This window comes from Nelumbo lutea, chromosome 7, assembly GCF_056320005.1.
Source record: "Nelumbo lutea isolate HS-2025 chromosome 7, American lotus-T2T, whole genome shotgun sequence".
NCBI lineage: Eukaryota > Viridiplantae > Streptophyta > Magnoliopsida > Proteales > Nelumbonaceae > Nelumbo > Nelumbo lutea.
This window is the reverse complement of record NC_142690.1, coordinates 24855948-24882451: the sequence shown is the minus strand read 5'-3', so window position 1 is coordinate 24882451 and position 26504 is coordinate 24855948. Positions and strand designations below refer to the sequence as shown.

Sequence of the window (26504 nt, the reverse complement as noted above, 5' to 3'; positions counted from 1 at the left end):
AACAAAAGTATGCTATTCCACCTAAGGGTCATGAGTCCTAATTAAAATTGCAACTTTCATCATTGTTTAAAATCTGTTTCACCTCAAAGTCTTGGATTACGTACTTTCATCTTCTAATTTAAAAACTACTAGACCAAGACCTATCTAGTTGTCATACCAAAAAGAGATAGAACCTTTGCCAATGAAGTTGGCCTAGAATCACTTATTTTGCAAGACTCTGATACAATATTTCAATTTGAAAGCTTTCAAATTTCCATTATAGATATGATACCAAACCCCAATCATTTTTAAAACTAGACTAAATCGGACGGTTGGATCAGAAAAACTGGGAAATGGTCAGGTGACCGATTTTGTTTTTCCTAAAAATCGGATATTTGTAAATAAAAACGTTGATTTGGTCAATAAACCGCTAACCCAGGCGGTTGAATCGTTCAAACCATTCAACAGTTTTGACCCTTTTTTTTTATCTTTTTGTCAGAACGGGCCGACCATTTGGTTCAAACGGTCAAACTGTTCAACCCAGGACCGGACCCCTGACCGATTCGTTCTCTGGGTCTGTTTTAAAAACCTTGCCAAACCCCCTTCATTAGTTTTCTTCCAAATTTTTTGTTTTATTCATATTCTTTGAAGGAGTACAAACACTTAGGATATATAAAGATAAAAAAGTTTCTTACTTTGAGTTCTTCCTCACAAAAAAAAAAACATCTCTACAAATTGAGTTCAATTCTTTGCAAATAGAGGAAGGAATATCGAAACCCGTCATGTGGTATAGCCATATAGGGGATGGAGGAAAGAGTGGTCTTAATGAGGGTGCACGTGCCTGCATGTGAAAGGAACATTTATCATATTAAAATATAAAAAATGCATAAATTAAAAAAAAATATTTACGCAAATGTGTAATATCATATATTTATCATATTAAAAAAAAATAAGTGTGATATATCAGAATTATTTTTACATACATAGAAATATATATATATATATATATATATATATATATATATATAATTCTATATTTATACTACAATTAAAATACAAATATTAGATAAAATATTCATTTTTTGAATTTAATCCATATTTAATTGTGAGGTTCAAAATATAATTTGAATTACTACTTTTTGATAAATAAATAAAAAAACATACACTAAGAAGATAGGACATTATGAAAAGAAGAGTCCAGTCAGACATGTAGGCTTGTCAATGACACTCAAAACTTTGTAACCCAATATGAGGGTTACACTTTCTCTTATTCTTGTTTATTTATTGTGTATTATCCAAGATGGGGTTAATTGGTCAAAGCTCAATTTCTCTAATAGTTTTATTGTCCTTCTCAGCACCCATGTAACAAAGACAAGTATTTGAAACATTGTGTAAGAGCAGATTTATTGCCTTTCAACTTAAAGACCCAGCTTCAAATCTTCCTACTTTAGTTTATTGGGTCTCTTTCACCAGAACTACTTTTTTTTTTGGCAAAAAACCGTTGGCTGCGTCAATAACATGATAAATGACTGGTTGGATCGTTGCCTTTTTTTACTCAATTAATGGGTCATGTGTAAGACAACAATTCTCCTTTTTTGCTTTTTTTCTAATTTTATATGTTAAACTATTTTTGTCATCAATAACATTAATTCTCATTTTTTGCACATACTAGTAAGTGCGCATGGGATTTACACGTGGCAACTCTAAATGATGACAATGATAGTAATAATGTATCCAAATTTTTCTATAAAGTTCATGCATTTTTTATTTTATTTTTTATTATTAATTAGATGCATATTACAAAATCCAAATCTGATTACATAAACACAAAAACTCTAGAATTATCACAACAATCTTCACATCAATTTTACAATTCCAAATAAAAGATACATCATACATTTAAGAGCTCCCACTTCAGTACATTTAGCGTAGTTACATCATGAAAGATGGTTAGACAATTTACATAATAATAAAAAAAAAGAATTTCATATCTAATAAAGGGGCTTCATTAACCAAGGAATTAGCACCTGCCTTGCTAAATCCTGATTGTATATATGCATACTCAGAATCAATCAACATAACCATCTCAGTCCCATTTTTTAAGGAGAATGACGGTTCAGCCTAGGGTCAGAATTTTTAGGCCCAAAGTGCAGTTGGGGTGGGTGCCAGCTCGGAATGTTTATAGCTCTGCAGTGCAAATCAGAAATGTTTTTAGGCCCAATGGGCAGGCATTGGTGTGTAGAGTGGGGGTTTTTGACATTTTGAATGTTTATAACTCTGCAGTGCAAATCAGAAATCAGAAATCTGCATTGGGCCTGTCCGTACTTCTCCGCCATTTTTTTTATCTCTGCTTGTCATTGTAGCCATGCAAGTAGATGGAGTGAATTTTAGACCTTTACAAATAGTGCAAACCCCAAACAAGAATATTATAATCATATGTTAATGATGGAAAAATAATCTCGTGAGTATACAATGGATATGCATACCACAGACACATCATAGCATTACACATGCCCTGTAGTGCCAATATGTTAAGCATCACTAACAGGCATTGGTGCATTAAACTGTCCCTGCATATGTGAAAACATGGTAAAAGAATTATTATACAATAGATCAAATCATCATTGACTGATGTAATTTAAGTTCGCCAGTCAGGAAAGAAAAGAAAACAATTTCTGCAACTTAATCATGATGGTAACTTTAGTTGGGCATACCATATCTTTTTATGGTCTATTGAGCACCAGAATAACCATGGAGGTCAGATATGCTAGGATTTGCAGAGTGTATTATTGGGTTATTAACTATTGCACATTTTCCGATTGCTTCTTCAATTGCATGAAGTGCAATATTGTAGCTTTCTTGAGATAGTGAGGCTTCAATACCCAACTTAAGGGCTCGATGGCATAAATTATTACAGCGTTCTGCCCTAGATCCTACTTCCTCCAATCTCTGTCCCATGATATGCCTACTCCCTGCATCTTTCATCCATCCTTTTAGTATATACTTGGATGGGATTTCAACCACAGCTGAACATTGCAGAACAACCATTGCATGTCTGCAGAGAAACCCTTTATGTTCAAACAAACGACATAGACAGCATACCTCTGATTTTGTTTCATCCCATGCCACTGTGAATTCTTCTTGTGCTTCGAAGTCATGGACCCTATATATTTTCTTGGACCCATCTTCTTTCTCTTTCCTAGGATGACATGCAACTGTTCCCAAAACCTCCAGTTGGAACTTCTGGAATATTTCATGAGGGTATATTGTAGACATTTGTTTTTCATAAGGTGAATGGGACTTCAAAGGAGGCATTGGAAGCCATGTATCAGAATTTACTCTAGATTCTTCATCACGCCCATCTTGTATAAAGACATTAAATTGCACCAAAAGATCTTTTAATGTGGTTTCCTTGTGCACATAGTTCTCAAAGAAAGAGTTCATGCTTTCAGATCGTTGAGCAGTAGACATCCCAACAAAAGAAGTATCCTTCATAAAAACTGGCACCCAATGTTTACGATCTTCATACAATGATTTAATCCATTCATCCTCCCCAAGTTCAAATGTGTGAATCATTTCCCACCATTGAGTTTCAAATTCTTCTTCTGTCCACGACTTAGAAATGCACTTTTTAAACTCTTCTATAAAATTCTCATTTCTTTTCATTACATGACTGAGCTTCTCAGGTACATCCCTTAATATATCCCCTAAACAAAATCTATGGCATGTACTTGGCAAAACCTCTGCAACTGCTGCCTTCATAGATTTATCTTGATCAGTTACTATCACCTTTGGAGCTACTGCACCCATTGCTCTAAACCACATCTGCATTAACCAGACAAAAGTTGATGGAGTGTTGTCTGCAAGTAAGGCACATCCAAACAATATTGGAACATACTGATGGTTCATTCCAATAAAAGAAACAAACGGCAAATTACATCTCTTTGTAAGATATGTGGTATCAAAACAAACAACATCACCAAAGCTGAAATAATCATGCCTTGCTTTGGAATCAACCCAGAACACGTTTTCCAAACGTTGCTCATCATTCAAATCAATCACATAAAAGAAGTTGGCATTCTCTTCTTGCATACGTATAAAATAATCAAGCAGAGCCTGTGCTTCCTCTGGTTTTATGGCCAAACGTGCTTTTTTCATTTGATTTCTCACAAGTTCCACAAAACCAACAGTTTGATCTCCATCACACTGATTGGGCATTGCAGCACAAATCTTACTTATTTGTACCTGGCCAGCGTGCAAAAAGTCCAAATGTTTCTTGCTAATGGCATCCATGCACCTGCGGCTTCTAAAATGATATGCTTGGGCAGGCAGAAGCTCATGATTATGCTCCTTCACAAAGTTATACACATACCATTTCCCATTTTGTCTTCTTTTCACATGCATGCTTGCCTTGCAATCTGTCCTATGAGTAGGCCGTGGGTTAACAACCCCAGGTTTTGCAATTTTGCTTCCTTGCCTATAGCATGCAAAATTTGCATCAATAAATGTTCCGGTTCTTCTTGACCGACTTGTATTCTTTTTCTTTGCAGTGAACCCCACACAACTAGCATATTCTTCATAAAATGAATATGCTTCCTCATGTGAGTCAAATTCCATTCCCAAATAAGGCTCAAAAATTGCATCATCTTCAGTTAAACCAATATCCATGGTGGAAAAGCTCATACCCAATTCAGCTTTACCCTGCACCTATACATCATTGATCACATTTTCACCCAAATTTGTCCTAGACGCTTGCATTCAGGTTCATCCACATATTGTTGAATATCAATTCCCTATACATAAAAATAAGGCATGGCAGGTATAAGCAATCAAATAATCAGTAGATATTCATAAACCAAGAAACAGAAAAATAAAGGGGAGAAACAAAATTATAGCCTATAGGCACACTGACAAATAAGCACACGACAAATAATAGATACTGGATACAAAAAATGTAACGTAGAGAAACAGAAGTGAGCACAACATTCCTCCATAAAGAAGTGCATGAATACATGCAAAAATAAGTGGATGAATCACAGTATCCAAATTACCAAGAAAACATATAGGCCAGTTTGTTTCTTTAAATTTATTATTTTTTAAATGTTCATTTGGTAGGCAATGACCTCCTATTAATTAACTCCAAAAAATGGGGAATTTAAGTACAACCCATGACTAGTTAGAATACCAAGGGAAGCATGTACCACTAAATATCAAAGGAAACAAATGAAAGGCCAAAAATTCGCACCTTTAACCTTCTTGTTTCGCAGATAGGGTTTTGAAATCCAAAACTCGGAGGATCGGAACCTAGCTAAGCCGTATTTGTCTACTCTAAACTTCATGGATAAAACAAGGCACTTCTGTTACCGAAACTGCCACGATGACAACGATAGCTCATTTCTAAAAATATCTTGGAACAAAACCCTAAACCTTGAAATGGGAACACTCAGATAGCAGTAGAGGGGTCGAGGAAGGCCAAATTTTATGAAAATTTAAGAAAACAAACGGAGAAAAGGAGCGCTGAATGATATTTCCTCCGGCGCCGGTGACGGATCTGTGTCTCTGCGATTGTTTTCAGGTGAAGACCGCCTCGAGGAAAAAGCAGTTTATGACGCTTGCCAGGTCGCGTTTCGAAACCGAGAGAGTGCTTTTCATATGACATCAGCTCAATTTTTTATTATTTGCCTTCGAGAGTTCAAGAAATTACAAGAGGAATTACAAAGGTATCTTTGTCACTCGAGCAGAAAAATATGGCATGTCACTGACACGTGAGGGTAAATCGCTGAAACCTTAGTAAAGTTTCTGCTGAAATGTTCTTAAGTTTGATAATTGTGATTATGGTTTTCAAAATCGGAACAAACGGTTGGACAGGAAAAACTGAAACCGGTCAGGTGATTGGTTCCATTTTTTTTTTTAAATCGGATTTTTTTAAAAAACCGTTAATTTTAATTAACAAACCACTGATTCGATCAATTAATTGTTTGTTTAAACAGTTTTGACCATTTTTTATTTTTTTATTTTTTATTATAATGGATCAACCATTCAGTTCAAACGGTCAGATCGTTTGGTCCAATGACCAGATCTGGTCTCCAAGTTAGTTTTAAAAACCATGATTGTAATTATATCTCTTGAACTTTTTCACATAGTTGCAAATAGACCCTTATGTTGTAATCCTTTATAAAGAGTTATTAAAATGTCCAAACTAATTCATACATTACTTTTGATCAAAATATTTATTTTTTTCAAAATTTTCTCATGTGTATCCATAGCTAAAACCCTTTCGATCTCTTTTCCAAAATTAATTTAGGTCCATTTGGTTCACAGTTTTAATTAAAATCAAAATCGGAATGGAAATCCTTTAGAATCGAAATCGGAATATTCTATTCCCATGGTTTGTTTGGTTCCGACATGAATGAGAATGAAAATTGAAATTAGCAAGAATATAATTTTATTCCCAAGGGAGGGACAGGGAATGGCCATTCCAATAGGAACAATAATGAGATTTTGGTTCCACCCAACCAAATAGGGCCTTATTTTCCAGATTTGCCATTTATATCAATCGCTCAAAGGTAAATTTGCAACTTTAAATTCTTTTTTTTTTTTTGTTGTTGTTGTTGATTAAGTTTGTATTGTTTATTTTTATGTAAAAACCAGCTTCAATAGTAATTACATGGGTATTTTGTACATTTTCATGTCTATTGTTAGAGGGTGCTAATGGAGGGGGTCTACTTGCAACTATGTCAAATAGGTAATTGCAAATACTAAACTTGGAGGGAGGTTTCACCAATTTACCCTTATTGAAACTTGTGTAAAAAAGTAAACAAAAAAACTATATATGGTATTTGGTTAGATTTCATTTAACTTTTATGACATGCCCAAAACCAAGCAAAGGAAAATATGCTATGCACCTATGAAAGTAATAGGTAAAGATATAAAGTTGAATTTATATAATTAAATTTAACTTTTATTATCTGTATGCACCAAAACCAATGCAAATATTAGTAATGGATTTGTTGCTCACAAAGTGCATCTCACACCAACCTTACTTCATTTTCAATTGTACATTGGGAATATCTCTCATACTTGGTTTTATCATTCATGGAAAGACTTCCTAGGGCTGCGATATACTGTGGGGTTGGTGTGAGGTGCATTATGTGATGAGCAAAATTGATTTCCTTTATATAGTAGTATATATTGATAAAAATACAAGGAAAATCTTTTAAACTACCCCCTAAGTTTTAGGAAATGGACTAACAATATCCTTATTCTTCGCAAAATCCCTTAAAATATCCTTAGGTTTTCTGACAATTAACTAATTCTACCCCTATGGCTATGATGCCATCCAATGTTTTCAACTTGTCATTGATCCAGTTGGTTGAACCGTTCAAATTGTTACCCTATCGTGATTTTGGGTTCGGTTCTAGTAAAATCAAGAATGTTCTTAAAAATAATTGACCAGGTCAAAAAACATTTAACCCAATTGGATGTCCATTGACCCATTAAACTTGGTGACCAAGTCACTGATTGCACATTAAATATGTGTGCAAACTTTTGGGGGCCATAACTTTGTGCTATAATGTGTGATTATGGTGATATTTTCTTTGAGTAACTTTTCAAGATCTATGCAGCCCACCCAATTGAACAATTGACTCATTTAACTCAGTAACAAGATCATAGCAAGGATTTTAAGAACGAATTGGAAACAAAACCGGTCAAGGGACCGGTTTTCGGTTAAGCAATTCAACTATTCGAGTTGAACAGTTCAATCCATGATGTCATAAATAAATTAAAAATAAAAAATATATTTTCAACTTTTGGGAACCACCCGACCTTCGGTCCTTCGAGCCTGAAGGTATAAAAAAAAAAAATGCAAAATATTTGGGTTTCCAAATTGGTGGTTTCTAATTGAGTGTCATGCTCGAAATTGGTGGTTCCCCAGTTTTGGGAACCCCCAATTTCGAGCCTGAAACTCAATTCAGTCGTGACTGGTGATGTGAGGGAGGTTTCATTGATACTTTAAAAAATTGCGCTTGGGTTGGGTGAGTGGTTTGTGAGGTTTTTGGTCAATTTTATCCTACATAGGAACTATGACGAGGGATTCTTCCTTTTGGTAAGTTCCTGAAAGTCAATTGGGAATCACGGTTTATTAGTTTGCCAAGCTACAGGTAAGGCTGCAGATAGAACAACTAAACTTACTCTCGCACGTATGGGATAATAGTGGGCAAGAAATATACCATCACCGTCACTACAGCTAAGGTTGCAAAATATCCGCTATAAAATCGTTAGCCGCCGCTGCAACTCAATCGCCAAACCTGTTACTTCCGCAACCCACAACTGTTACTGTTGTTGGATCTGCTGCAAAATCAACGTTGGCCACCATAAATGAAGCTCACCGCCATTGCCGGATACCGTAAATCATCGTCGGTCGTTGTATGTTATCGTAGGTGGTCAGTTGGGTGTGACGGCTGAGAGGAGGTTAGGGTTAGAACAGAAATGGGGTCGTTCTAACCCTAAACGTAAGGGATGGGATTGGGAATATGAGGGTTATTTTGTTTTTTAATTTTATTTAAATCAGTGAAAATAAAAATGATAACCTACAAACTGTTGTCTGGGTCGAATGGTTTAGTGGTTCGACTGCGCTGAGTCAGTGGTTTTCTGACTTTTCAACGGGTTTTAAAGATTTACCGGTTTATAGTATAACCGGACCCAAGGGCTGAACAATTACCAATTTTTTTGGTTTGACTGTCCGATCCGATCCAGTTTTGAAAATCATGCATCATAGGTTGCACACTAAATATGTATGCAAACTTCTGGAGGCCATAACATTATGCTCCAATATATGATTGGGGTGATCTTTTTTTTGTTAACTTTTTGAGATCTATGCATCCCAAGGGGCTTGTCTCACTATTTCGTGAAAAAAAAAAAAACCCTTTGTTGACATCAAATTGCAAATTTTAATGTTTTTACAAATAAAAATAAAAAACTGAATTAATTTATAAATTAAATATAAAATAATTACATATTATTTATTGATAGAAAATATGTATTTATATACACTAGTAATTAAGCACATGCGTTGCACATGATAAATTTTTCTTCATATTAATCACTTGAATTTTAGATATATCATAGTTAATATAGAAATTGAAAATTAATAAAAGTAACAATATGATTAAAAAAACTTAAATATTTAATATTCAATTAATGATATCATGTGTTTCTTTGAAAAGTTGGACACTAACCTACCATCTAGATAAAAAAATAACATTGCTTTTGGATTAGTTTTAAATTAGGAAAAATTATAGTTGGAGCCGACTGAGAATCGACTCTACATTTCAAATTATAAAAACCCTCGCCATGTCACCGGAGGGTTATGTGGCTTTTGCCAACATGACACTCTTAATCCATATTGGACACAACAAAAAATCTTATACTGAAATTGCCCTTTAATGTTTGGTGATTGAAAAATAAAAAAAGGGTTTTAGTTTCTTTCTCTCTCTCAATCTCCCTCACATTCTCTCACTCACAGTCATCTTTATCTGCTCAACGACTATGTGATTTGAAAATAAATAAAAAATGGTTTTGTTTTCTGTATTTACATTCTCTATATCAATTTCTCTGATTCTTTCTTCCCTCTCTCTACCTATCATTTTCCCTCGATCTCTTTCATTATCTTTCTTGGTCAATCTCTCATTCTCCCTTAATTTTAATCGTTCTCCTTCAATTTCTCTCCCTTTCCCTCTCTCGTTTTTTTTCTTACACACTTATATGGTATTAATCAAGTCGTATAAAATAACATGAGACCAACTTGGTATGGTTCAAAAATTATTACACCAATTTGATAAAAAAATTCACAATAAACTCTTGGCTATGAAATTTACACCAACTGGAGAACGACAGAGATTGAGGGAAAGGGAGATATTGTTTGAGGTGGAGAGTGAGGGAGAAGAATGAGAAAGATTGAGGGAGAACAATAGAGAGGGGAGGGGGGGGAGGGGGAGAGAGAGAGAGAGGAATTTTGATTTTGCTACAGACCGAAGCCGAGAGAGTGGGAGAAATAGAAGGAGCGGGAGATTGAGAGATGTCTGTGAGAGTGAGAGAAAAGGGAGGGAAATTGAGAGAGAAACTGAAAACCTATTTTTGATATAGTTTTTTTGGTTATGTCCAACATGGAATAAGAGTCCCATGTTGGCAACAACCACATAAGCCTCTAATGACATGGCGGGGGGTTTTATAATTTGAAATGTAGAGCCAATTGTCAAAGTTTTGTTGGTTTTTTGACCAACCTGTAACCTAATTTTAAATGTACAACAAACTTTGACTATAATTTCCCTTTAAATTATATATTTCGTTTACATTTTTATATCAAATATTTATTACTTATCACACTTGGTTTTTATTTGTCTACGGCATAATTTTACTCAAACCACTAACTCACCATCTACAAATAAAAATTGTTTGATTTCTACATTGACATTAAATTTTGTATTACATTTCCATCATTGATAAAATTATTTCTTATGTATAAAACTTATTTTTATTCAATATAATGAATGTATAGTATTAGAAATGTACCCAATATTTTATTTTTTATAAATATATAACATTAGATATGTGCCCAAAAATTTCTCTATCATTTTTTTTTTGTGATTCTTTGTATTTTCTATTATTAAAAACTTTCTAGGTAGATTTTGAATTTGGCATTCCATTTTTATCATTGATAAAAATACTTCATACATTTCATAGTTACTTATTTTAACTTTTTATTATTTAATTATGACATTATTTATTAATCCATTTGACCTCAAATGGTCGAATTGCTTGCCCACCACCAGGAGGGAAGAAAATGGTGTTGTTTTCATATTAATTTTCAAATTATTTATTTTTATACTATTAAAATTAATATTATGGATTTAATTACAAGAATTTAAAGATGAGAGAAATATATCTTAAATATAGGATTTAATGGGAGAGAATAGGAAAATATTTTTATTTCAAACTGGTTTTAAATTTTACATTCCATTTTCATCATTAATAAAAACATTTCTTATTTATCATACTAATTATTGTTTAATATGTATGTTAAAAATGTTCCCAATTTTTTTAATTTTTAATTTTTTTAATTTTATTATTTAATCATGACAACATGGATTAACCCATTTGACCCAAAATAATTTAATTTCTTACCACCACTTAAATGAAAACACTATTTTTTTGCTAGGTAGATTTTAAAAGCATAAGCTTTTATGTTATTGGAATTATTAATTTATTAAGTATGTATTTAATTAATAGAACTTAATGATGGGAATAAATAAAAATAAGTTAAATGTATGATTCAATGAACATGAATGCAAGTTAATAACTTAAATGTTGGATTTAATGAGAGAGAATTGAATGCATTGAATATCTTTAAAATACCTCTTTTCAACTTATTTAATATCAAGAACTGATTACCCTATTTGCCCTCATTTTTTATCAATAATTTTAAATGTAGAGAAGTAAATATTGTCCTTAGAAAGTTCCATAAATATTCTTGAGGTCATTCGTATTTTTTAAAGTAGTATAGATATATGTATATAATTATACATGTAGGTAAATATATAAAATGCTGACATAGCATAGTCTAACCCATTCGACTCAGACAGTTGAACTGATGACTCATGGGAAAAAACTTTAGCTGTTGGGGGCCAACGGCCTATGCTATTGAGAGAATTTTTAGAAATGCCATGTTACCATGGTATAAACAATATATGAAATTTCGAATTCGAATAATTCGAAAGGAATAAAATGGTCGAATTCAAATACATACTAATTAGATTAGATAAATATTCAAATTCAATAATATATTTATAAAATATACACAAATTTATTATATTCTAAATCCACTAACTTGTGGTACACCCTTTACACATGACCCAAAGCATCACTTGTACCTACTTACTACAAAAGACAAACAAAAGTTGTTCTTGATTGACAACCACTTTAATTGACAGGCCTTATCCACTCTTTTTTTTTTTTTCCTGCAACACCTTTCACAGTGAGGATGAAAAGTGTAAAGAGAAAGTAAGGAGAACTATATTATATTGAAGACAAAAGGGCTTATAAAGATTAAACTTCAACTTCTGTTGATTGGGGTCATTATCCAACTTCTCTCTCTCATTTCTTATTTCCTTTGGATTATGAGTTTTTATTTTTTGTATATATATTTTTTCTTGTTCTAGATTTTTGGAGGCTTTTGTTTTGCATAGTTAACAAGTGATGATTTTATTTTTTGAGTTTTTTTGTATTGTTTACATGCGATGGTTGTTTCTCTTTATGTTGGTTTTTAGATTTACAGTTTTCTCTACAAAATCAGTTAAAATCAATTATTTGACATTATAATCAAAATCGAATTCGATTGAGATTTTTGAATATCTGTCTGATTTCGAATCGAATTCAAATAACTTATTTTGTAATTGGAATCGAATTCGAACATGGCCCGATTCAATTTGAATTCACTCCATTTACAAGCATACTTTTTCCCATGTTGTCACCCAATATGGGAGGTCTGAAACTCTGAATCCAATTATTATTATTATTTTTTTCTTTTAAGAGGGGAGATTTAAGTATTTAAGAAAAACATTAAGAGGGTTTAAATCTTTTACCCTAAAAAAAAATTAAGCCATGTCACGTTCCAAAATCCTCATTCTAATTTTCCTTTTCTTTTGGATTTTTTATCTCTTATTAATGGTGAAATCTCATTGAACCACTCATCCTAAAATATGTCCATTTCCTAAAATTTCTCCTAAATTATCTTTTTCCACCAAAACATTTTCTTAAAAAATATTTTAAATACTATTTGACATATCTCTAATGGATCATTTGACATCTGTCTGTATCTCTTTCTATTTCTATCTTAATCTTTCTCCACATTCCAAACGCTATTATTTTAAAATATTCTTATATTAAGTCGGTGCAAGTCATTAATCAAATGGTTTGGTCTGCTACCTAAATTGGACTAATCTAATTTGATTCGGGTTCAAGTCCGGTCAATTGAGTCTATGCGTTTTATAAATTTATTGTCTCACACCAGTATAGTAAATTTAATAAATGTGACAAATAAGAATTTTTAGAATTTTGTATAGATATGGTAAACGTGACTAGAAAATAAGAAAAAACAGAAAACCAACATATAACGGTCTAACCCATGATCCAAATGATCGGTTCGACCGCGAGTTAAAAACGCTGGTTTTGGGGTTTTGAGGGAAGCTTGCCCCATTGCTGTTAAGCCCATTTGCCTAAATGAAAGCAACTGACATCCGACACGCGCACAACAATGTCATTTGTGAAAATACATCTATTTTAGGTGTGATGAAAGAAATGAAAAGTGGAAAACAAAACTGAGCTCTGTATTTCTCGGCATCTCTTATAAGCTTCAGCTCACTGGGACTAGGAGCCATTACATGAACGCACAGTGATTAGCAATAGCAGAGAGAGAGAGAGAGAGAGAGGGAGATGAAGACCATTCCATTGATTCTGATGGGTTGTGGAGGCGTTGGGCGACAGCTCATCCAACACATTGTCAGTTGCAGATCTCTTCATGCCAAACAGGTATCTAAGATAGCTGGATGTGAGATAGACAATAGTTTCCCTCTGAAACAATGAACATCATGATCATCCTACTGCTTCAAGTAGCGGCTTTCTGACATTTTGATTACGGAGCAAATGGGCTGTTTAATAAGAAAATAGGGGGGTCCTTTCTGGGTTTTAACTGAGTGAAGTAAATGGGGAGGTAATAATATCTAAATTGGATTTTCTAAGTGTCTCTAGGATGCATGGAAATGAAAACTAGTTTTTTAAGTGTTCCGGTTCCTATCGTATATAGAATCATCTTTCAATTGATTCTGTAGTCGAATGAAGAAGAAATTACAACTTCTCACTGCAGTTGTGGAGAAGAGAATTATTTGCATAATGGATTGGATTTAATAATGTTCTATTTGTTTGGAGAATAGAGCAAAAAGAAGAACCTCTATTCTCATGAACTTGACTGCAGAAGAGAATTCTATTAACTTTGTTAGCATCCATCGATTTTTTGGTAGTTATTTTTTTCCTTTTTTTTATTGTTTAGATGGTTGATGATACGTTACACTCCAGTATAGTTCACTCTTTTTTTGGGTAGAACACCTGTATAGTTATCCATTCCTTTCTTCTTTTTTTCTACTTATTGCCCTGTCTATATATGTGAATAGAGATTCAAACGTGTAATAGAACATGCGAACTCATCACACTGTACACAGCTGAAATTTGCATAGCAAATCTATTAATATCACTGTTTTGATTGTCTGGGAATTAGACTTAGACCTAGAGGTGTATAAATCACTTTGATCCCTTAGGAGGAGGAAACTTGGGATGCAACCTGGGATAGTCAATACGGACTTGACCATATGACCTGATATCTAGGATGGATTGCACTAAAATTTTAGAAATTTGGTTAGGGACAAAAGTTCGGATTGAACTTAGTTGAGTGTGCTGAATCCTATTCCACCATTCCACTTGTTAAGTGCCATTTCTATTGTTAAACTATGAAGTCTGAACTCATTTTTTTGAAGGTAAATTAAAAAAGAAAAATTTTATTAGAAAAGAAGGGAAAAACAATTACACCTAGGTGATAAGATATCACCCGAAAAGAAACAAAAATTGTACCCAAACCATTCAATATTTTCAAATACCCAACTTCCTTTCCCAACTCTTACAAACAGAAAAACAAGGCCTATTATAAAAAAAAACCAAAAGACCAAAATCCAAACACAAACTCCCAAAGCATCCCAAACCAGCATTGAAACAAACAGATGGAAACAGTCTGAATTGAAGAAGTCTCTGGTTTGGAAGTGATCCAATACCTTATTTTAGTCAGTCAGAATTCTGTTGCAAAGAATAAGGAGCCGTCTTGTAATAGATGGTCTGAATTAACACGGATTATATCAAAGTTTCTGTTTTAGGAGTAATCCAACAATGCGCCCTGATCTATCTGCACATATGCTGTTTTTATTACTTTGGACTTGGCTGTGTTGATGACCCAGGTTTTCCTTTATCTAGATTATGATGTTCCTCTTTGATGGTTTTATTTCTGTTACCTTTAATTGGAACTTGTGTTATTGAGATTTCCATACTGTTTGAAATAGGGAGTGCTTTTGCGTGTTGTGGGAATATGCGACAGCAAATCAGTGGTTGTAGCATCAGATGTATTCACAAGGGGTTTAGATGACGCTTTCTTGACAGAAATTTGCCGGGTTAAGTCATCTGGTTCTTCTTTGTCAATTCTGGGCGGCAAAGGTAGTATAATATAATGGTTCTTGTAATGACCAGTTTACTATAGATCTTTATGTGTAAGGTTCTAGTTCAGAAGTTTTTTAAAGGAGAAATGTTTGGTGTAATGATAAAATCTTGGGCTGATACATATTCAAGTCTTAGAGTGGCCACTTTGTGCCAAAAAAAAAAAAAACGCCAAAGGAGATCTTGGATGGCAGGGACCATTATTGGGTAGTTGTCCTTTTCTAGGTTTATTATTTCTATTACTTCATTTTGATTCCTATATTATATATGCACACTACTTGTGTTAACTGAATTTTGATTGATGTTAAAGTCAATATCTGAAGAGTTAACCAATGAAAATGATCCATCAAATGTATATTCTTTCTTAATTCTGTTTGTTTATGTGATTTAGGTGGTGAATGCCAGATATTCAGCAACTTGGAATCAGTGAAAAAAGTTGTGGATATTGCCAGTCACTTGGGTGGAACAACTGGTTTGTAGCATGTTGATAGTAAAATGGTTCTTTCCATTGCTAGTATGTCTATCCATGACAATGTTCTCACATCCCCTTTGGAAATTTAAACATTGGCTACATTTCTTCACAGTGAGGATGACCTTTTCAAGTGTTGGTTAATTCAAATTTGATAATAATTATATAAAAATACATGGGCACTATTATTAGGCTGGGGTTTTCTTTCATCCTATCTCATACCATTCTCCCAAATTTCATCAATGTACAATAACATATTACATATGTTTCTATTGATTCTTTTCCCTACAGGTTTGACATTTGTTGATTGCTCTGCCAGTTCTGAGACTATTGAAATACTAAATCAAGCTGTTGATCTTGGTTGCTGCATTGTGCTAGCAAACAAGAAGCCTCTTACATCTCCAATGGTAATTTTTCCTAGAATACTTGACTTGTCTAACACTAAATGAAGAACAATCTGGTTTAAATGTGTGGCAGCAGAAGAAAGAAGAGAGGAGAGTGTAGAGAGACAAGAGGAGAGAAAGCTGTTTTTGAGATGAGAGAGAATGTGGGGTCGTCTGCTGCCCCCTTACTTTCCTTTTATTGTGTCTGTTAAAAAGGGACAAAATGACAAACATGCCTGGTTAACCTTACACATCTGATCAGGCAAAACAAAAGATAAAAAAGTGATAGAATGGCAAATATAACCTCTTAACACCCTTCAATCGGAGCATATATATTGATCATGCCCAGTTTATTTACATCAATAATCGACTTAGATTTGCCAACACCTGAAAACATCAGCTAAGGGCCCCTTAATGGTGACAAATGGAAGACACATCTCTCTTGAAACATGTTCTTGGATAAAATGCTTATCTACTTCAACATGCTTTGTTCTATCATGTAGAGTGGGATCATGTGTGATGTTTATAGTTGCTTGATTATTGTAGTACAACATCATTGGTTTTGCATGATCAACCCCCAACTCTTCTATTAGAGACCACAATCAAAGAATTTTAGAAACTCCAAGAGCTATTGATTTATTTTCAACTTTTGCACTTGATCAAGCTACTTCTGTTTGCTTCTTGCTACTCTAGGGCAATAGTTTACCCCTAAGGCCCTAACTAGTGTGTAATACCTTAAGGTAAACTGCCTATCTTCCACTAAACTAGCTTGACCTTGACCTATGAAAGCTCCAATCTTAATTGCCCATGGTTTTCTAACACATGCCTTTTTTTGGATGCCATTTCAAGTAAGATAGAACCCTCTCAACAATTGCCAAATGTGCATTCATAGGGGTGTGCATATATTGACTAATAACATTTTTTTTGATAATTATTATTGGCTAATAACATTAACTGCATATGTGATATCCTCCCTGGCCATACATAGGTATAACATCCTTCCAACCAACCATTGAATCAGTCCCATATCTTCTAGCCTTTTCCTTTGAGGCATACAACTTGTGATTCTAATTGAGAAATATCAGTTGGTTTGATCCCTAGCTTCTCTTTATCTTTCAACAAATCAAGGGTGTACTTCTTCTACAAGATAAGGATCTCATGCTTAAGATCTAACAACTTCAATTCCCATGGTGTATTTGAGTTCACCTAGATCTTTAGCTTGTCAACTTATGTAATATCATTCCTTGCCACCATAATATCATCTGTATAAATGATGAGTTCTGTAAGCCGCCATCCCTCTTAGCAAATAATGTATGGTCTGACTATGCTTGTATGTCACCATTTGTTAGAAGAGTTTCTTTAAACTGACCAAATAAAGCTCAAGGAGATTGCTTTAGCCTATGCAGGATTCTTCAATCTATAGACCTCCCCCTTCTCAACATTGCTACTAAAGAACCAGGGACAAGAGATAAACCTCCTATTGTAAATCTCCATTCGAAAAAGCATTTTTCACATCACTGTATAATAGAAGCTAATTAGCAACAAGGGATATAAATCTCATATATAGTTCCTCTTTGCTACAAGAGTAAAGGTCTCTAAGTAATCTACCCCATAGATATTTGTACCTTTCTATCACCAATTAGACATGTATTTCTCAATCTAATCTTCAGCCCTATACTTCATAGCAAAGAACATTTACACCCATCTAACTCTTCTAGCAAATTGACTGTTGGGACCGATGGCCTTACCCGGGGGGAGGGGTGAATTGGGTAGAGCTCTAAAAATCTGATTGTCTTGGAATTCTATTCGAATTCTTACACCCTTGACAATCAAGCTCAAGACCCTTCCCCTCAAACTGAATCTAAGCCTTATGACAAATGATATGCAGTGGAAGTTTGAAGGCTCAATCAGTAAGGTTCAACAGTTGATCAAGATGAAATGCTTGAAACAACCAAATTGTTGAACTAACGAACCTGTAGCTGCAAAACAGATAAGCAAGATATGAGCAGGAGCTGCAGGCGTTAGAAGTCAACAATTAAGCTCAATAATAATAAGGACTGCTAACAAGAAGATAGCAGCTGATAAGTAAATTACATAGTTAAGAACTGCAGCCTGCTATCTTGGTTAGTGGTTCTGTAGTTACTGTACTCTGTGCATCAGAAAATAAAGAAACCATTTTGATTCCCAGCTTCTGCACTGCTTCTATGCCAGCGGTGAATGCACTCCACTCTGCATCTGTGATATTCTGAGCCTTGCGTTGTTGCCCTCGTGCTGTGGTAACTTGTTATTAGTATTTAAGACAACATATCTGATGTATGAGAAACTGGATCAAAAGATGCAACAACATATAAATAAGGGTAGTTGCCATTATTATTCAAATTGTCTTTCAATGTTAGATACTTGCACTCTTCTTGCACTTCTTGTTGATAGAGTCTGATTTGCTCTTAAACTAGATGACATACTTGTTAGGGACAACTCATTACAATCCCTATTAATGGATCTCTCATAAAATGTTTCCGATTCATATCCTATAAATATCAGCAGCCCAAAGAAGTTCACTTCTTCAAGTCCCCTCAGGTACATAAAAAAAGTCACCAAAAATTAAACATGTACAACAATTCCTTTGTCCATACCCTTTATCACTGAATGAGGATCTCTATTACAGGGTTGTGGATTACCAACCACCATCCCAATGAGTTGTGTAATTCTAATCCCATAAATATACTATAATTTTCTGAAAATTTATGACCACCATCTCAACTAGTTAAGCCATTGGAGTGCATAGAAACAAAAGCCACCATCTCATCCATAAGCCTTCTCAAGGAAAATTATCCGATGGAATGATCAATGTCAGGTGGAGCTTAATGGTTTTATTAAAAATGATCCATCAATTATATTCAAAGCAAAAGGAAAAATGGACTTTATTAACACAAGAAAACATTGGTTTGCATTAATAACTTAAAAGTAGAGGTTATATACAGAGTAATAAACAATATGCTGTTTATACATTTCAATGAAACAAAGCTATAAATAGTCAGTGTATTCAGGAGTTATGGAGAAGACAGAGAAGAATGCATGTTAACCGATACTTACATGGAATGAACATAGAACTGATGTAAACATGGAGGCTAAAGTAGAAGTTAAGCGCTCGTATGCATTCGTGAATAACAGAGAAATGAAACAAAAAAGTGAATCCTATATTGGGGGTTAAAGGAACTACTAATCAGAATGCAAGAACATGCTAATACAAAGATCGAAACACAAAAAACCCTAGAAGGCTAGAAATTAAACATGCAAGAAGATGGAAATATGAAGAAGAAAACCTACATTAGAGGTTAAACCCTAGAATAGAACATGGTCAAATGAACATGCAAAGATGAATAATAATGTGAAAATGAAACTCTATATGGAATGGAAATATGAAGATACAAGAACAAAGAACGTTATTGCATATGCCATATGATTGAGGTACAACAAGAACACCAGACAACTAATTGAAACTCTAGAAAATGAAACTTGAAGTCATGGGAGAGAAAGGAATAGAAACAAGAGCTTACACTGAATCGGTGGGGGTTCCACTGTGTTTTCAGTGGCATTGAGAGCAACCAGACAAGTGAAAAATGGGGGGTTGGGAAGAGAACCCATGAACTTTTGATCGTGTCACATGTGGGAGTTTTGCAAACGTACTGACCAGTGACCAAGCTTTATTGAGTAGACAAGGGCTTGGAAAGTTCAGAGTCTTCATTTGAAGCTTCCTGAAATCCAGCCTTCTCATCTTTCTAAAGCATCCATCTTTTCACCTAGTGGGCTACTCGCTACCAAATGGGAAAAGACAAAAATTTCATCTTTTGATCTTCCTGCAGATCAAATGGTGCTTTCATTTTTCCCATTCTTCAGCAATTATTCTATTGATTATCATGATCTAGTCCCTCAAATGGCTAAAGAAAATCCTTATACAATCTGTTGTGCAGGAGGATTATGAGAAATTGGTCTCACATCCACGCCACATTCGCCATGAATCAACTGTAAGTATGTTCATTTCTTGATGTTGCAATATTTATGGATTCTTTTTTGAAGATAAATAGAAAAAAAAAACTTTATTTAGAAAAGAAGAATGTAGAGCAAGGAGATAGGCATCATCCAAGGGAGAAAAGGAAACAAACACCTAACCAAACCTTCCACCCATAACCTTTCCAACCAAGCCCAAACACATCATCTATAATAAAACTGATGTGGCATAATCTGGCTGCTCCCTGCTGGAGATGATCTGGCTGCCACCTGCCAGCAACGACATGAACTGGGTAGTCTGCAAGAGAGGGGTCAGAGATCCCAGGGTGGCTCACCCGGCAGGGACACTCCGATGGCTAAGTTAGAACACAGTGGTAGTAGAGAGCTTGAAGATGATAATAGTGAGTTAGGGAGCTAGAGAGCAAAGATTACACACACAACAATAAAAGAACATACCTTCGCCCCTGGGGGGTGAAGTCTTTATATACTGGAGTCCTTGTGGGTTGGTGGAGCGGTTCCTGGATCCTCGCTGTGATGGGATCCGCTTGCGTGTTAGGTGGGCAAAATGTCACCAACCGGTAAGATTGCCCTCTCCTGTCTGAACCGGGGAGTGGGTGAGCTAATATATCCGTTGTGAGGTACGATCCCGTAGGATGCGGAACACGGTGGCGAGATCCTTGGGGTTGTCATGCGGAGGTCATTTTGAACGGGAGGTGAGCTGCCTGTAAGGTACCGGGTTGCCTGATGGCGAGCTGATTGGTGGCTAGCTTCCCGAGCTCGTGCTCTTTAGGTCTGTTCTGATACGAATGCCGAAGTGCCCTTGGACCGAGGTGGTCTTGGTGTGATCTTGTGCCGAGGTAGTCTTGACCGAGGTGGTTCATCTGTCTGTGTTCGATCTGTAGTGAACTCGGTTCCGTTATCCTAGTCGTGACCTGGTATTGAGACGATCTTAGTTCGGGATGCTCTTAGCTCGGGGTGTCCTTAGTTCGGGGTATCAGGGTACCCGAAGTCACTTTTAGCGAACTGATCATGCTGAGCTGTCACCTGTGCCAAGTCATATCCACGTGCCGATCTGACCATGTCGAGTTGTCGCTTATGCCAAGTCATGTCCACGTGTCTCCCTGTCACGAGGTCGGGCCAAATTCCCCTTCATCAAAAACCACCCAAACAAACAGAGGAAAAACCCTTCAACTAATGAAAAAAGAAACAACCCATCAAACAACACCCTAACCCCAACTAAAAAAATTCCAAAACCCAAACCCCTTTGCAAGGCCTCTCAAAGTTGCTGAAAACTCTTGAGACTTGAACAGTTCAAAGTTTCTTCTTGTCTCTAAATCTTCTTATGGAATTAGGCAGTTGCTCACTCTCTCCTAATTCCTTATTACAATCAATCAATCTCTCTAATTCCAACACCACGTATATTTTCAAAGGTTTGAACGGTCTCCTGTTCTCCAGAATCTTCACAGACCATTTCTTCGACTTCAGAACCTCTTGGTCCTTCTTTCTTTTCCAACTTGCTCATGAAATCCCCTGGCCAAAATTTACCTTATCTTCTTCCTTGTTCTACATTTTCCTACAAGGTTCTTCCACCTCCCTGAATGATTTCCCTGCAAACTCCTCTTCCCCAAGAAAAATAAACCCAATATTTTACTAACTTCCATTTCTTTATTGACCACTGTCTCCTATTCCATTTTCTCTTTGATATCGTGAGTTTCATCTAAGAAGACTTAGTTGCTGTTTCCATTTTTATCTCCTTATTTTTGTCAATATTTCCTCTTTCTCATGTACACCTTTGCAACTGATGGTTCCTTCACACCACTCCCGACCCCAAATTCCCTTTCCTCTTCAATATGATCTCCTATTTCATCTTCTTTTTTATCCTCCCTAAATTCTTCAACTCTTTCCCTGATATGTAAATTACAATCTAAATCATGTGTTAAGCTCCATTTGTGTTTAAGCCACTCTTCCATCAACACACCGTCTGTCTGTGAAACCACATCTGCTGCTGAGACATTATTGGGCTTTTGAGAAACTGTCGCTGACTTCTCGACCAAATAAAACTGACCTGAATTCACCATCGCCATTATTCTTACTTATCAATAATTCTGCCTCCCTTGTATCACCAACCTCCCTGCAGCCAAGACTGTATGAACGTACCTCTTTCACATACCTTGTAGGCACCCATTCTCAGATGTTTTTTGCTTTCAAGTCTGATTTTTCTCCTTATAATGTGCTTCTTCACTCGCATCTTTGGTTTTCCTTTTGAAGTTCTCAGCAAGCCTTGACAACCTCTGTTATCAAAGCTTTGCTGATTTTCCCACCTACCAGAAACCTTTGGACTTTTTGTTGGACCTTCACCGGAAGAACCCTTCACTCTCCCATCAGCCTTCTTTGCACCTCTCACACCAATCACAGGGTTGAAACCTGTGGTGTTTTGTCTTGAGGTTAAACATTTCTCAACGTCTGAACTATTCACAGGGGCCTTGATTGGGGGAGAAGAAATATCCTCCCCAATATCTCTCAGTTGGGTCATGTGACTTCCTAAAACTTCATGTACTTTATGGGCTGGTTCAAATAGAACGGTTCAACCAGACCCCAAACACTCCATACCAATTTCGATTTTGTGGTTACTTGAGACAACTTTAAGTCCAATCTTATCATCGACCCCACTTGAGCCTCCTAAAATTCTGTTGGCCCACCTCCCTAGTTCTACTCTGCATGCAAACAGTTTTCTGTGCAGGTGGCGTTTCATCTCTTCCAACAACTAATGCCTGTGCGAAGGTCCTGCTACCGGAGTGTGCTCCAAGCCCTTTTCTGAACAAGGGTCCAAGAAAAATGATTTGTCCAATCTTTTCCTGCCATGTAGCTCATCTTCTTCGAACTGTTCATGTTCCACCCTGCGTCCTCTGCTCCAGAGAGCAGCTTCGGCATAGGTTGCAATCTAGATACTATGGGACATGCCATCTGATAAAACTTCTGTCTTCCTTGGAATAGCTTCAGGCTTCACTCCTACAACAGAGGTTCCAATATATGTGGATTGCACGTGACTGATGATGGCTGTCCTTCCTAGGTTAAGCAGAGTGCATGTGTTCAAACGTGAAATTCATTATCAATCCTGAGTGATATGCCCCGTGTCTTATGAACCATTGGTATTTGTATTTAACTTGGAGTTATATGGAGCTCTTTCAATGCCTATTATTACTTTAAGTTTACATTCTGAACAAAAACTGTGGATCAATTTCTATTTTATCTCTAGAAATTGTGGATCAAGCTTCAAAAACTGTACCTGAAGTTCAGAAGGCCTCTCTTTGACTGGGAGATGGGGGAATGGGTGGAGTTTCTATAGAATTGAATTAGACTAAGCAATTATATATATATGTGTGTGTGTGTGTGTGTTGTGTTTTTCTTTTGGATGTTTTATTCATCTTGACTTCCTCTTTTTCTATTAATAAACTTTTCCTTTTATTACCAAAAAATATATATCGATATTCTTCTCATCCACCGTGACATTGAACTTGTACCTGCATTCTCATTCTTGCCAGTCCAAGATTTACCATTACACCAAGCAATGACTCCATCCTGCATATCTTTTTAGTGTCTTCTTCAATATTCAGGTTTATCTGAAGTGAGTATTTGAGCTTACCAACCTTGTACAAAATTGTTTCTTTTGCTAGGTTGGTGCTGGTCTTCCTGTCATAACCTCTTTGAACCGCTTACTTGCATCTGGGGATCCAGTTCATCGGATTATTGGGAGTTTGAGTGGTATGGAATTGGTCAAGGGTTCTGTTTATGTATTTTCAGTGGATTATTTGATGCTTTCTTGTGATTGTGATCTTTATTTCCTATGCAATTTTAACAGGTACACTAGGTTATGTAATGAGTGAAGTTGAAGATGGAAAACCATTTAGCCAAGTTGTTACAGAGGCTAAATGCCTTGGTTATACTGAACCAGGTACTTAATAAAAGTCTACTATAGATGTTATATTCTTGACTTCTGAAATTGAGGTCATACTGTAAAGTTCTATAGCACTTGTTGAACATATAATTCTGTGTCTATATTATTGTAATGAAATTTATACTTTTTAAGTATTAATGTTTAAATTTGGAATTGAATGGTTTGCAATTGTTTCGTTATTCATCTGATTATACTTTTCTGACATAGTAAACAGGGGCAGGTGTATAGTTAAAAACGAGGGGCAAAACAGAAAAAATATAAAATGTCAACACAAGTAAGAAGCAAGGAGGTCTGATATAGGAGTGGCAACAAGTGAAGAATAAAAGGGACACAGATAGGGAGGAATTGCAAGTGAAGGACATCTGTTGAAATAGTAAGAAATGGTTTAAACACTCATAAATTCATAACTTGACATGAATATGACACCAAATAGTGGAAAACAGGATTCATGTAGGCGACCCACATAGTTGGGACTAGCTTAGATAATGAGAATGGTGAATAGATAATTAAGAGAAAAGGATGGTAGAAGAAGATAGAAAGAATAGTCATAACTCTTTTCTAGAATCAAATATTGAGTCATAGCATATTCATTATAAGGCTCTCGCTGGAGTCACACAAAAGAAGATGAGATTTTGAGCATCACTCAAATGAAAGAACCTAAGAGGAAAAATTCTAGCCTCAATCCTGTCATTTTCTTTTGCAGCAATATTATAGATCTTGCATGGACTTATTTCCCTAATCCAAAGACTCCTAAACACTCAACCCATACCTATAGTAGGAATAACTTCAAAGTAATGGTTTATCTATTTTAATGCAACTTCTTGCTTTCACTTTTGTTGAAATATTTATGTAAATATGTACTTGGGCGGCAGGGTAGTTTAGATTTTTCTCTTTCTTCAATAAGGAAATTCTTGTCCCTAATTTTCTTTAAATAGGGATATTTATGTAATTGTGACTTAATTAATGAGAGTATATATTTTTTATCAATATTAGTGAGAGTATATATGGGCTGGCTGCTAGAAGATAGATTAACTCTCTCTCTTCTAAGCAGGTTGATTACTTCTTTCCTTAATCTGTCTTCTCCTTTATTTCTCTCTTGCCTTTTCACTTTCTCTTTCTCTTTATCTTTCTGTTCTGACCATATTAAAGCAACCTTTTTATGGTATCAGAGTAGGGAGATTGAGATTCTTCATCTCCTTCCTTGATTGATGTGTTTGTTTTACTTGTTTATTTTTTGGTTCCTGCTACCCACTCTTGAGATTTATTATGTTGCAAATAACAGTAAAGAGAAGAAGGAAGAGAAGAGAAGAGAGAAGAAAAGGAGAGAAAAGAATGAGAGGTCAAAAAGCTAGGCTGGCGGCACCAACATTATGTTATATACTAGGGTGGCCAAATAAAACAGGAGAAATTACAACAGTGCCCTTGCGGTGCTAAATATATAAAAAGTACATCATTTTCAACACTCCCCCTCAAGTTGGGACATATATGTCAAGCATGTCCAACTTGTCTCACACATCACTATGTCGTAAGTGATGTAAACCCTTAGCGAAGATGTTTGCAAGCTGCTCTTCAGAACTAACATAGTATGTACATACTTCTTCGCTAACAAGTTTCTCCCTGATAAAGTGCTTGCCCGCCTTAATGTGCTTGGTCCTATCATGAAGCACAGGATCAGCTGCGATGTTAATAACTGCCTTGTTATCACAATATAAGGACATGGGATTATCAACAGTAAATTCCAATTCTCCCAACAAATTCTTAATCCACGTGATCTCAACCACTCCATGAGACATAGCCTGGTATTCAACTTCAACACTAGACTTAGCCACAACACTTTGTTTCTTGCTTCTCCATGTAACTAGGTTCCCTCCCACAAAGGTACAATAACCACTGGTGGATTTTTTTTGTCATCAATAGGTCCAACCCAATCTTCATCTGTATATACCTCGACCTTCAAATGCCCATGTTTTTGGAACAACAACCCAACACCTGGAAATTTCTTGAGACATCTGAGGATCCTCTCAACTGCTTCCAAGTGAGTAGCCTTGGGAGCATGCATGAATTGGCTAAGAACCGCTACAATATAAGCAATGTCTGGGCGTGTCATGGATAAATATAAAAGTCTTCCCACTGGTCTCTGAAATTACTTCACATTTTTGATAGTTTCACCTTGACAATCACCTAGCTTATGGTTTGGATCAATAGGGGAGTCAACTGGTTTCACCACTAGTTTACCGGAATCTTGCAACAAATTTAGGATGTATTTCCTTTAAGAAATGAAGATACCCTTTTGTGAGAGAGCAACTTCAATCCCAAGAAAATATCGTAAGGGGCCTAAATATTTCACTTCGAATTGAGTAGCAAGAAACTTCTTCAACTTCTTCAACTTCTGAATTTCAGT

At 35.5% G+C, this 26504-nt stretch overlaps 1 protein-coding gene and 1 pseudogene across 7 annotated transcripts in view; one reads left to right on the top strand and one right to left on the bottom strand.

The window, feature by feature from the left end:
* Window positions 1-1820: 1820 nt before the first annotated feature.
* LOC148845739 (protein FAR-RED IMPAIRED RESPONSE 1 pseudogene) lies at window positions 1821-5695 on the bottom strand (annotated as a pseudogene). Of its 4 annotated transcripts, none has more exons than XR_016102564.1 (4): window positions 5225-5695; window positions 2694-4772; window positions 2466-2549; window positions 1821-2372 (listed from the first exon to the last, which is right to left on the bottom strand). The product of XR_016102564.1 is annotated as a protein FAR-RED IMPAIRED RESPONSE 1 pseudogene, transcript variant X3 (transcript). The 4 variants fall into 4 exon arrangements; XR_016102565.1 differs by having other exon boundaries at window positions 1821-2326; XR_016102563.1 differs by lacking the exon at window positions 1821-2372 and having other exon boundaries at window positions 2382-2549.
* Window positions 5696-13218: 7523 nt separating this feature from the next.
* Window positions 13219-26504, top strand: part of LOC148845738 (Glyceraldehyde-3-phosphate dehydrogenase-like family protein) — a 51450-nt gene continuing 38164 nt past the window's right edge. For 2 of the 3 annotated variants that reach the window (XR_016102105.1, XM_088954103.1), the window contains exons 1-7: window positions 13219-13566; window positions 15138-15288; window positions 15680-15760; window positions 16049-16164; window positions 20112-20165; window positions 23823-23910; window positions 24008-24100. Coding sequence is in view for 2 of the 3 variants with exons in the window: in XM_088954103.1 (XP_088810229.1) it covers window positions 13471-13566; window positions 15138-15288; window positions 15680-15760; window positions 16049-16164; window positions 20112-20165; window positions 23823-23910; window positions 24008-24100 (679 nt within the window). In the remaining variant the exon portion in view is untranslated. The remainder of the gene's footprint in view (window positions 13567-15137; window positions 15289-15679; window positions 15761-16048; window positions 16165-20111; window positions 20166-23822; window positions 23911-24007; window positions 24101-26504) is intronic. The other variant, XM_088954104.1, reaches the window with a different exon arrangement.